Raw genomic sequence first — 13,078 nt, forward strand, 5'->3', positions numbered from 1 at the left:
TGAGGCTAGCCTGGTCTATAAAGTGATTCCAGGACAACTACAAGAGAAACTCTGTCTTGAAAAGCCAAACCAAATCAAACCAAACCAAACCAAACCAAAAGCCTCTTTCTTTCTTTCCTTTTTTTTTTTTTTTTTTTGAGACAGGGTCTCACTATGTTGTATCCTGGATAGCCAGGAATCACTATGTAGACCAGGCTGCCCTTGAATTCACAGAGATGTGCCAGCCTCTGCTAGGGTTAAAGGTGTGTGCCTCCATGCCTGATGCAAAGAAACCATGTTTTCCTTAAGTTTGTGAATTTTGTTTGGGCTGTATCCATAGCTATCTGCATAGCCCATGGATTGTAGACTGGACACAACCGTCCTAGAGCACAGCTATAGATTTCTAATGAACACTGAAGCTAAAGGGCCTTCAGGAAGTCTTATGTGTGGCCTCTGTTCTAGAAAGCACAGTAGCACATTTACAAAGGCAGAAGGCTGATTTTTTTTTTTCCCCAGGAGGTATGGCCAAAAGTTACTTTTCAGCATATGAATTGTTACTATTAAATCACAAGAACTAGCTCTTTTCTAATGATTTTCATTTTACCTGATTTTTTTTTTTTTTTAACTCCAAATCCACTTAAAAAGTTAGCTTAGAACTGTTGGTTGCAGGGAGATGGACCTGTGTCTTTAGGTATAGTTACACCCCTGTGGCTATGCTCTGTAAAGGCTCTGCTTATGCCTGCCTCTCAGGCACACTTCCTGTGCTGGAGCTGAAGGAGAGCCAGGAAGTCTGGGTTGTCCTGGCCACACCTTGTCATACCCCTGCCTTCATGTAGATGGAATCACTTTTTGGGAGCTTGCCAGAGATGCTGGAGTTTCAGAAGGTGTTCCTGGAGACTCTAGAGGATGGAATCTCCGCTTCCTCAGACTTCAATGTCCTGGAAACCCCCTCACAGTTTCGAGTAAGTATTTTGAATTTGGATGTAAAGCAAATATAGGTGGGTAGGGTGTAAGGTTCTCTCCATGTGCAGGTGAATTTAGTGTTTCACCGCACTACTGCTTTTTCTGTGGGTAGGGAAAGGCGGCTTTGCCCCTGGAGTGGCTGTTACAATGGTCAGCACTTTGGTCACCTGACTGCTGAGCGCATCTACTCGCCACTCACTTTCATGGAAGGCACTACTCTAGAACCTTCCTTTGAAACAAAAACAGTGGGCTCCCTGCTGCAGGTTCCAGATGGCCATCAGGGAGCATTGTCCCTTGTGTAATTGTAAGGACCATGGCTAACAGGAAGTTCCTCCAGGGGTGAGGGGGGAAAGGCAGTAAGTGGAAAGGGGGCTAGAAGCATACATAGGCACAGTTCATGGGGTAGGCAGCTCTGAGAGACCCTCTGCCCCGACCCCTTAGACCAGTGGTTCTCAACTTGTTGGCTCCACCCCTCTCACAGGGGTTGCCTAAGACCATTGGAAATATGAGGTTGAGAACCACTGCCCTAGACCACTTGTATCCCATCCATCAGGTATAGTTCATCTGCTGCCAGGAAGCTCTGCTGTCTATCAGTCTAAAGGTCTGCTAGGGCGGTGCCTAGATTGTTCTCCATCTACAGGCTGAGGGGCACAGCACCAACAGTTGTCAGAAGCTCAGTATTTGCTGAAGCCAGAGCACATGGAAGACATGTCTGACTGACCTTCTCTCCTCTTCCCTTCTAGAAGTTGCTGTTTTCTCTTGGAGGCTCTTTCCTCTACTATGCGGATCACTTTAAACTGTACAGTGGCTTCTGTGCCAACCACATTAAAGTACAGAAGGTTCTAGAGCGAGGTGAGTTGTTTATTACCCTTATAGTTCTTTTCGTAACTGTTAATAAGGGGGCAGGTCTGTATCCAGCAAGTAGAGGATTAAACATAACTTTAATGGGTTGTCCTCATCTCTTGATATTAAGAGTGATACAAGCTAAAGGGGGGGTGGGGCAGGTGGGTTCCAAGCCTTGCCACATGTCACTTTGCTGTTGTTTTCTGTAAACACATTACAGCCACAAGCCTTCAATGGCTGGAGAGAATGCACGCCATTTCTTTCCCCCTCCGTATCTGTTAACCTTCTTAGGCCTGTGGAGCTACCACAAAGTAAAGCCCCATCATTAAACCAGCAAGGAGGCGCATATTTAAGGTAGTTTCCTGGGGAACTGGGAAAACCTGCCTCCCAGAGGCTGCACATTCTCCTACTGTCATGGAGGTTATGTGGCTACCCTCTCTCTTTTTTCCATGGAGGGTGTGGGGAGGTTTCTCCTACAATCTTGGGCTTAACATTTCCACTGAAGCAGCTTAACCTATTTCATTTACATGCGGAACTTCACAGTATCCCAGAAATTTCAAATAAAAACAAAACAAAACAAAACAAATGTTTCTTATAATGCTTCAAATGACTGTGAGCTAGTCAAAGAGCCAGAATCCATCTTCTCTGGCCACTTTCAATGAAGGACTGAGGGCATTTGCACTTCTTTTCACCAATACCTTTTAATGGATGAGCCTCAGGAGAACACTGAGGCCAACTTGCCCTTTGCCATAAAGATGAGGGATCATCTTGGACACCTACATGGTCTGGCCGGCAATGCCACCTCCTAAGTGCTATAGCTTTTGCCCTTGAAATATAACCTAAATTAGGGCATTCTTTCACTCAAGCTAGTTGGGCCCTAAATGGCTGGTCTGTCAGTGACAAACAGTGCAGCCCATCATGCACGTGTTATAACGACACTGGGTAGTGGCAGTTCCTGCTGCTAAAGGGTCCTCATGCCACATCTGGTAGGAAGCACTGCAACTCTGGTGTTACGGGTGTAGTTGGCTTGGAGCTGTGTGATAAAGGCAGCACGGCTTCAAAAGCAGAGTGGCGCTACTTCTCATAAGTGAATAGAGTAAGCATAGCCAGTGCCAGGGCAGTGGAGTCAATGCTTTTCTGTGGGGATCTAAACGTTTGAAGCCCATCTTTAGGCACCTAGGACAATCTGTCATGGGTGTACAGGCTGCTCTGTGACTTCATATTCCTCTCTAGAGTGTGGACTGTACCCTCTGCAATCCCAGTAAGCTACCTTCTCTTTCAGGCTGTTAGTGGTGTGCCAGAGACACTTGCTGGTAAGTGGGTACTTGACCCACTGATGCACTGGGGTTTCATTACTGAATGGCATCAGGACTGTGGAAATTATCTAAAACTCAGTTTAGTTCATCCCACCACACTCTCCTAAGGATCTTTTATTCATTGGTTGCAGCTAAAACCGATAAGGCCTTCAAGGCTTTTCTGGATGCCCGCAACCCCACCAAACAGCATTCCTCCACGCTGGAGTCTTACCTCATCAAGCCTGTGCAGAGAGTCCTCAAGTACCCTCTGCTCCTCAAGGAGCTTGTGTCACTGACTGACCATGAGAGTGAAGAACACTACCACCTGACAGGTGAGGCTGGATGGATGCCGCCATATTCAGCATCTAGCTGAGAGTACCAGCTAGGTGTCCATAGCCCTCCCCTGTGAATTCCCAGTACTGTGACTGCTCACCTTAGTTACGCGGCTTCCATATATGAAATCAGCTCAACAGAGCCACCCTTTGGGGCATTCAGTGTACTTAGGAGATTTTAAAAATTAATTCATTAGAGGCAGGATCTCATTGTGTAGCTCTGGCTAGCCTGTAGACCAGGCTGAAACCCAGAGACATGCATGCCTCCCTCTTCCTCCTGAGCTTGGGGACTGAAGGTGTCCGTCACTGTGCCTGGCTAACGGGGAGTCTCACGGTGAGATTGTTCATAATACATTGATCAAAAGGGAAGATTCAACTTAAAACAGTGTAGTTTAGGTCTTGTGAGTTGAGGTAGAAGATGACAGGCCATCTGGCTAGCAGACAGCATTATAAGAGCCCTGATTAGATCTCTTCTATACTTTCTGTGGCCTTGGCTGTGCTGGAGCTAATGCTCATGTTTGCTGGATGGGGTGCCACCTTGTGGAGCTCTCTGAGCAGTGCTCAGTCCCAACAACAGGGACCTAGAGGCAGAAGACACTTACCAGTGGCTGGTGTCTTTAGGGTGGCCTCTGCAAAGACTGGCCTGAGGGAGAGTTTGACAGTAGCACCCAGGCCTTCCGTATGAGTGTCCCTTAGGCCCAGAAAGTGATTTATTTTCTATGTGTTCAAGCTAGCAGGTCTAGTAGAGCAGCAACAAAATTCCCAGACAGAAGCAGGTTGATTAATAAAGGTAAGTTGCACTGAGTGTAAATCATACTTGTTTTTCCAATGTATATATACTTTGGCATCATAACCAATGAAGCCAAAATTTTTCTTTACATGAAAGTTAAATTGTACAGGTAAATGATATAAATTGTGATTAGCATTCAGATATAGTTAATTTGCATTACAATGACACCTGGAAACCCTTCCTCGAGCACACAATCCCCATGATTGAACTGAACTACCAATACTGAATATGGAGAACAAAGTATAAAGTGTACTGAGATTTTGGCAAAATCAATTGTCCCTCATATGCCCTTGGCCAAGTTATAAACAAATAGCAAGTTTAAATGCAAACAACTGAGCTTGCAGTTGGGTATTTGCCATTTATAGACACTGTAGGGGTTTGGTTTTTTTGTACTTTTCCCTTTAACTGGGGAACCAAACCCTGGGCCTGTGGGTAAGAGGCCTGTGCTAGCACTGAGCTCCACCTCCTGACCTCCAACTAACTCAACTCTGCTGGGTTCCTAATCTCCATGTAGTTCAAGAGCAGCTCCCCCCCCCCCCCCCCCCAGCGCAAGGGATGTACCTATTTTATATCTGTGATATTAGTTGCAGTTATTGTGTTTGTTCTATGGGACACATAAAACACTATTAGGATTGTGGCAGGGCTAAGGTTAGCTTTATTAATGGCACTTTTCCCAGTGCCATAGAAGACAGTCTGCCCTTGATTGTAAAGCCCAGATTAAATGGGCTGTTATGAGCTGTATCTCAACCAAGCTACTATTAGTGGAGAGCTGGACTCAACTGCTGGCATTTGATGGGAATTAGAATGAGCAAGCATACTTTTGTGTTTTTCAGAAGCACTAAAGGCCATGGAGAAAGTAGCCAGCCACATCAATGACATGCAGAAGATCTATGAGGACTACGGGACAGTGTTTGACCAGCTCGTGGCGGAGCAGAGTGGCACAGAGAAGGAGGTCTGTGGGGGCTTTGGACTCAGCAGCTTCATGCCTGGGCAGATGAACTTAGGGTAACTGCCAGAGTAGCTACTGGGTTAAACTTTCTTGTAGGAAACAAGAAAGTTTATATATATATAGAAATGTAGTGGCAATGTATGAAGCTAGTCTAAACTGTAACAGTGTCAGGTTAGCAATGTACAGAGGCAACAGAAGCACTACTGAGCTGCTTTCTCTCCACATCCTTTCTTTCCTATGAGGTGAAGTCATGGTTCCAGAGACTAGAGGGAAGGCTGGGCTGGGAGACTGCAGGGAGGAAGGAGCCCAGCATATGGATAAAATAGAGGGCACGTTCCTTTTCAGTCACCTTTCTGTCTTGACATCAGACATGAGTGACTATCTGCTTACTCGGACAGTCCCAGTGATCACGGACATTTTGTGTAGTTTTCATTTTTGTCTGATTGCTAAACTTAGAACACTGAGCTTTTAAAGCACATATAAGAAGTAGAAAGTGGCAGGAACTGAAAAGGGACAGAGCTTGCTTTTTTTTTTAGGTCAATTTTACTGTTAGAAGTCTGTGCTTCTCCTCTTCCCTGGAGGTGGGCGGGGTGGGCTGGGCTGATGGCCACCAGTCCACCAAGGCAGGAGGAGCCGAAGCAGAAGACAAGAGGCAGTAGATAATACAGGGCCTGGAAGGCCGTAAGCATGATGGAGATCAAACACTCCAGGAACCACTTCAGGAGCTAGTTCAACTTTACTCAGGGAGCACAAAGGCTATATAGCCATTGGGGAGTAGGTGGGGAGCTTCTAGGATAGGCATTTATAATTGGTTGAAACCCGGCACAAGGATGCTTGTATTGCATTTGGTAGGATGTGCCTATCATATGAACAGGAACACACTATCTAATTATCCTTCTGGCACAAGGAGGGGAGAGCTAGCAGGGAGCTGTGTCAAGGACCATGTATCAAATGTGGTTAGGGGCATCTATGTCTAAAGGCACTATGCAGATGGAGTCAGGCAGAGAGCCCGAGGCCCTGCTGGGGAGAGGGAGGCCTACATCTAACTCCCGAGCTCAGAGTGGCTATCAGGACTGGGAGGACTGCAACTTCAAACTGCAGGGTTCTTCCAACAGAAGTCTTAGCAACCTGAAGTAAGCACTAACATGGACTCCTTAGCTGGAAATGGCCACAACTGTCACCTTATGTATGTGTGCACTAAAGCTAAACATCACCACCTCCTATTATATAACAGGTGTATAATCCCAGCTGTTTGGGAGGCTGAGTCTGAATTCCAGGATCAAAGCTTGCCTGGGTTACAGGTTAAGTTCAAGGTCAGCCTAGGCAATTTAGACAGACCTGGTCTCAAAACAAAAACTAAAAAGAGGGCCAAGTCCAGCAGGCAGGAGGTGTAAATCATCCCTATTACTAATGGGGTACAGCTTGTTGCTTGGCTCAAGAACTTCTACCACTTCATGCCAAGCTGACGGGGACTACACAAATAAAACAGTACGTATGTACATTTTAGCAGTGGCCATATGTATGCAATTCCATGTCTAAGATGAAACAACCCACTCCTGGGGTTTCTACATCTTTGTTTCTTGTCTTTACAATGTAGGTAACAGAGCTGTCCATGGGGGAACTTCTGATGCACTCTACAGTTTCCTGGCTGAATCCGTTCCTGTCTCTAGGGAAAGCCAGGAAGGATGTTGAGCTCACAGTATTTGGTTGGTACTCCTTTCAGAAGTGTTAACAGTAACAAAAAGCTTGACTTACACTCCCATCCTTGCAGACTCCTGGTTTGGGGGAGTTGGGAAGATGCTGCAGTGGCTGGTACCCAACACTGCCTGCTAGAGGAGCACCTGTTTGGAAACCTCTGAACAGTGTGCTACATTTCAACCTCTTCTTTCTCGCCCAGAACTGGGAAAGCAAGTTAGATAGTGTGTTTTCACTGAGACCTGGATGTCATCCATGGCCTCAGCTGTCAATCAAACAATGGAGAAACAAATCCAGGGCCTGCTTTATTAAGCAGGACCTTCTGCATAGTTCAAGTCAAATAAGGCAGGGCAAGTGTTGATGCAGTGGCATTTCAGAGCCATGAATTTGAAGAGCTTTGTTCTCAGGAAGCATCCAGGTCTGGTTTAACCTTGGAAGAGTTTGCAGAAAATAACAATACCTTTCTTTCTCTTTAACTCTCTTTAGTTTTTAAGAGAGCTGTCATACTGGTTTATAAAGAAAACTGCAAGCTGAAAAAGAAACTGGTAAGAAAAGATGACTTTTAATTAAAGCTGCCTTTTCCTAGCTCTCTCCTAAATTGTACTGAAAAGCTTGCTAAGAGTCATGGCCTCACTGTCCAACAGGATGCTATGCCATCTGTCTTACTCTATTAAACCTTATTATAAAACACTTGCAAATAAATGAAAACATCACACCCCAAGTTCACACAGCTCACTGAAGTCACAGTTAAAACAGCATTAGGAATGGAAGCCTTGGAGCTTCACTGTAAACTTTACACTCAGTGCTGACACGCATCCACCATCAATACCAAAATACTTGTGACAAAATAGAACGAGAAAAACAATTAACTCTATATTCTCTTTCTTAACTTGTTCTACTATATTAACTGTGTTCAGTTCTTCCGCATCCCCCTATATTTAGCCTTTCATGTTATACTGTACCCAAATGTACATTTGTTTACATGTATACAAATATTACTGGCTAGATTTTGCATATGAAAGAACATGCATTTTTTTCTGAGATCCAGTGACCTCATTTAATATTTACATTCTAAATCCATCCATTTTATTGTAAATTTTTCACAACACTTTTCTTTAGCGGTGAGTGGTAACCACATACACATTACCTACTCACCTTTTGAAGAATAACTACTTTGATTCCAGTTCTCTGCTATAGTGACAAAAGCAGCAATAAACACGGGAGTGCAAACATCTCTATGGTAGGCTACGGAGTTCTCTGCACATATGCCCAATGGAATAGCTGTCCATCTATTTTAAAAGCTATTTTAAAAGCTCCCAAGTGGAGCCAAAACAGAAAACTTCTGTCTCCTGAAAATAACAGTTATATGTGGTTCTACATACAGAACTCTGTCAGGCTCTGGCTTTAAAATAACTTTTACCTTGATTCAAAAAGATAGACAAAAAGCCAAGACCCAAACAAACCTCCAAAGCACTCTATCAAAGCTGGCCATGGACACCATAAGCCACCAGCAGGACTACATGACTGCCATGTTTTCATGGAGAAAGGAACCCTGTGTTCCATGAACTCTCACTCTGGCCCAGTCCTAGTGCCAAGCCTGGGAGGTCTCGGAGAACTGGGTGTGTACCTGGTTTCTATGCATCTTAGATACCCACAAGATCCTGCACACAGATCAAGACACCTCTGCTCACTGTACACACAACTTTAACCCCTTCCTGGTGGTCTCTCATATTGCAGCCCTCGAATTCCCGGCCTGCCCACAACTCTGCTGACTTGGACCCATTTAAATTCCGCTGGTTGATTCCCATATCTGCGCTTCAAGTTAGGCTGGGGAACACAGCAGGTAAACACCTGGGGGAAATACAATGACAAACATTTGTCTGTATTTTCATTCATGTTGGATGAGTAAAATAAGAAAAGACTTTACTTGGCTGGCTTTGGGGGGAATAAGGTTTCTGATGGGCAGTAAAGAGTTATTTGAGCTCATGGGGTTCAGTCTGTGGTACTGTGGCATGTGATGACAGACATCTGCTCACTTAGTGGTGACCAGGAAGCAGAGAGGAAGACAGGAAAGGGTGAGGGCAAAGAGAGCTCTCTAACCTAACGTTCCCCCTCCCCAACACCCCATGTCCCACTCTTAAAGCTTCCACCCTTCTCCATCCAGGCTAGCCAGCACATCTTCAAGTGCATGGGCCTTTAGGGACATTTCTAAACCAGAGTGCCTGGGGATCATTTTTGCAGGTATTTTATGTTCTTGAAAAAGGAAATGAGAACAAGGTTGTTTTGACATTTCTTCACAATCTTTTGGAAGATTGGCACTGGATGGCCTTTTTCTGCCTCTGCATTGTTTCTTCACTTTTACAGTCAACAACTGTCAACATTTTCCTTTCTTCCATATGCTTCAATACCCTACATTTTATTAAATAAACCTAAATTTGATTAACTTGGATATACTAGAGAATTCCTTAATATGAAGAGTACTGTAAATAAAGAAAAAACACCCTTTCCCAAGCCCTTGACCTTGAACAATGTTCCTTCTAGAATAACTAACTAGTAGCAAGGACCTTTGGTGACAGAAGACCAACATATTTATGTGGTCACTTCTGTCAGAGGTGGTTATGTTTCTAGGAACATGACTTCACGGGGAAGTAGGGGGCTCTGCTACCTCAAGTTCCTGAGCAAAGCCTCCTGCTTGTTTCAAGAGGGGGAAGAAATTGGAACTTGGTAGCTGAGGCAAGACACCTGCCACAAATTCAAGGACAGCCTGGGCACACACACAACAGAAGCAAAACAAAACCTAAAAACTACAAACAGCCACCTCCAAAGAGGGGTGGAGGGTTTCACCCCCCTTTTGTAGCTATTTGTTACTATCTCAGTGTGCTGTAGAAGAAAAGGAAGAGGCAGAAGTGGGGAATGTTTGAGTTGTTAACACCCCAGGTGTTACCCCAGGTTAACCATAGCCTTTTGGCAAAGTTGTGGACTTTGTTTTCATTTCCTTTTACCCAGGCACGGAAAACAATTCCATATGGGAGCTGATTCATACGAAGTCAGAAATTGAAGGACGGCCAGAAACCATCTTTCAGCTGTGCTGCAGGTACTGTCCTTGACAAATGGACATAGGACTTAACTTGTGAGCCCTTTAAAGGGGAATGTAGGGGCTGGAGAGATGGCTTATCAATTATGAGCACTTGCTGCTCTTCCACAGGACCTGGGTTGGTTCTCAGCACCTGTGTTGGGTGGCTTTCCACCACGTGTAACTCTAGCCCTGTGAGATCTGACAATTTCTGAGATCTTCAGGCTTCCCACCACATGTGGGATATACCTACACACACACACGTAAAAATTTAAAAGTGTGTGTGTGTGTGTGTGTGTGTGTGTGTAGGTGTGTAGGGGGTATGTTCTTCGTGCCTTCCTGAATTTTGGTATTAGGGCATGGTTTCACTTTAAAAAGAGCAACTGAGGGTCCAGTAGAATATACTGATCAGACATATGTTATTTAAACAATCAATTCTGACTTTAAGTCAGAAAAGCCAGGCACACACTGGTGGGGAGCTTGCTGGCTTCTGAACTGCAGAGCAGAGCTGGCCAACGCTGTGTCCCAGCAAGGCCACAAAGAAGCAGAATGGACGGTGCATACTCTTTCCTTTCTTCCCCCAGTGACAGTGACAGCAAAACCAGCATTGTTAAGGTGATTCGTTCTATTCTGCGAGAGAACTTCAGGCGCCACATAAAGTGTGAGCTACCACTGGAGAAGACATGTAAGGACCGTCTGGTACCTCTTAAGAACAGAGTTCCTGTTTCAGCCAAATTAGGTGAGAATTGTTAGCCTTGCGTTTTAGTGAGGAAAATGGGATTGTAATATAGTTATAATTTAAATCTGTAGATCATCGGCAGTAACATTATTTCCTTTTAAGAGACCCATTGCCTCTTGCCCCTGTCATCTTTTCATAAAATAAACCCACCTCCAACCCCAAATCCCTTCTCCCATCAGCTGGCACAATGCAATGCAGACTTACCACCTTGTTTCTTCCTCTGAGATGAACAGCAGTCTGGGGCCTTTCTTTGCTTACTCTGCAGGCTCCTAGTATCAGGCTCCCTGAAGGTCAGTACTTATTGTGGCTCACAAGGCTGAATATACTTTCTTATGACGCAATCACTGCCAGCAGTTGCCAGCCTAGATTATACTGTTCTTAATCTCTGCCTACTTCCCACGTTTACCGTTTTGTTTCTTCTTTTAAAATTTAATGTTTTTCTAGTGCTAAGGTTTGACCCCAGGGCCTTTTGCTCGGTGCTAGGTTGGCATGCAGTGTTACTGAGCTATATCCATGAATTTTTGTTTATAACCTTACAGGGCACACATTTTCTTCCACTCCCTTTTCTTCTCTCTCTCTCTCTCTCTCTCTCTCTCTCTCTCTCTCTCTCTCTCTCTCTCTCTCTCACACACACACACACACACACACACACACACTCCAATCTGAGCTCTCCACATCTGTATATTTTCTATTTTGTGGTCATCAAACTAATATGATAATGGATTACAGAAACAATTGGACTAAGAATTCCCTCTCCAGCTCTAGAGAACAGAATTGATCACTGAATCAGCACCTCCCAACACACACATACAATTAAATGTACACAATGTTAATTCTCTTGAAGTTCATAATAAATTGCAGCAGAGACAGTGCTCAAGGGTTGGAAAAATTTCAGATTCTAATGGAGCATCTAGGGAAATCAACAGGGAACTGTGCATAGAAATGTCATAATATTTTCAGATTACAAGGTACTACAAAGTAAAAAAAGAATGTAGCCTAAATGTTTATTAGTAATGATTAACTATTCATTTACTCATTGGCAAAATAGTAATTCCACCCTTATGATGGTTGGTAAGTTACTGTTCTATCAATGTGATGAAGTTCTGGAAATCTTTAAAAAAAAAAAAGGGCTAACTCCCAACTTAATTTTAGATCTGTTCAGGGCTGTAGCTCAGTGAGCACAGTGCTTGCCCCATCATTCAAGAAACTCCTCTAGCATGCATGAAAGTAGATGTGGTGGTGTACACTGTACTCACAGCAGCCAGGAGGAGAACCAGAGCGTACGATGTCCCTTCAGCTACCTACTAAGTTAAAAAGACTCAACAACAAAACTCCTAAAGACATCAGTAAATTCACTGTTTGACAGAATTACATGGTTTTGTCATTGAATCCACATAATAAAATCTTCACACAGGATTTTATGTAAAGTTTAACTTGGTAGCTGAGGCCTTAACTCTAACACTGTAGAATTTGTCTCTGTATCATATGGAGACATGTGCTTTTTTCCTCCGTAGCCTCATCCAGGTCTTTGAAGGTCCTCAGAACGTCATCCAGCAGCGAGTGGCCTGGTGAGCCCAGCAAGGGGAATTCACTGGACTCGGATGAGTGTAGCCTGAGCAGTGGCACCCAGAGCAGCGGCTGCCCAGTAGCGGAGAGCAGGCAAGAAGAATGCAAGAGCACCGAGCTGGAGAAAGAGCCTCATGAGGGCCTGGCAGAATTTCCAGATGGTCTCATCAAAGAAAGCGACATTCTGAGTGATGAAGAGGAGGACTTCCAGCGCCCGCTGAAACAGGGCAGCCCTACTAAGGACATTGAGCTTCAGTTCCAGAAACTGAGGATCTCTGAGGAACCTGACACGCACCCAGCTGGGCAGCAGCTTCCCACAGGGCCAGGTGAGCAGCCCAAGCTGGTCAGGGGCCACTTTTGCCCCATTAAACGAAAAGCAAACAGCACCAAGAGGGGCAGAGGAACTTTGCTCAAGGCGCAGACTCGTCACCAGTCCCTGGACAGCCACCCTGAAACTGCCAGCATTGATCTAAATTTGGTTCTCGAGCGAGAATTCAGTGTCCAGAGTTTAACTTCAGTTGTTAACGAAGAGTGTTTTTACGAAGCACAGAGCCATGGCAAATCATAGTATGATTTGTGTGGTGTGGTTACAATGCTCATTTGCTTTTAAACTGGTGGAAATTGCAGAAAAACGTCATGTTTGGGTTTTATGCAGTATGCATTTTTCCACAAAACTTGTTGTAAAGATTTAAGTTATTTTAATTTATTGTGGATCAGAAAACTAGATTAAGTTGGTCAGAATCTGTAAATTACTAGCTTATGTCCCTTTTGAGCAGGAGTCAAATGATTTAGTCTTGTAATAAAATTGCATTCTAATTATTTTAAGTTATGTGGGAAAAGTTGTGATTAATTTG

General features: G+C 44.4%; 1 protein-coding gene across 2 annotated transcripts in view; it reads left to right on the forward strand.

Moving 5' to 3' along the window:
* The window catches only part of Tiam2 (TIAM Rac1 associated GEF 2), a 106,372-nt gene extending 93,302 nt beyond the window's left edge, over nt 1-13,070 (forward strand). For both annotated transcript variants that reach the window (XM_051164103.1, XM_051164102.1), the window contains 10 exons: nt 816-941; nt 1,686-1,794; nt 3,233-3,412; nt 5,036-5,154; nt 6,749-6,857; nt 7,333-7,391; nt 8,584-8,689; nt 9,853-9,940; nt 10,504-10,658; nt 12,173-13,070. In XM_051164103.1, coding sequence (XP_051020060.1) covers nt 816-941; nt 1,686-1,794; nt 3,233-3,412; nt 5,036-5,154; nt 6,749-6,857; nt 7,333-7,391; nt 8,584-8,689; nt 9,853-9,940; nt 10,504-10,658; nt 12,173-12,792 — 1,671 coding nt within the window. In that variant the 3' untranslated portion in view covers nt 12,793-13,070. The remainder of the gene's footprint in view (nt 1-815; nt 942-1,685; nt 1,795-3,232; nt 3,413-5,035; nt 5,155-6,748; nt 6,858-7,332; nt 7,392-8,583; nt 8,690-9,852; nt 9,941-10,503; nt 10,659-12,172) is intronic.
* Nucleotides 13,071-13,078: the final 8 nt, after the last annotated feature.

Source organism: Acomys russatus, chromosome 21, assembly GCF_903995435.1.
Source record: "Acomys russatus chromosome 21, mAcoRus1.1, whole genome shotgun sequence".
NCBI classification, from domain to species: Eukaryota; Metazoa; Chordata; class Mammalia; order Rodentia; family Muridae; genus Acomys; species Acomys russatus.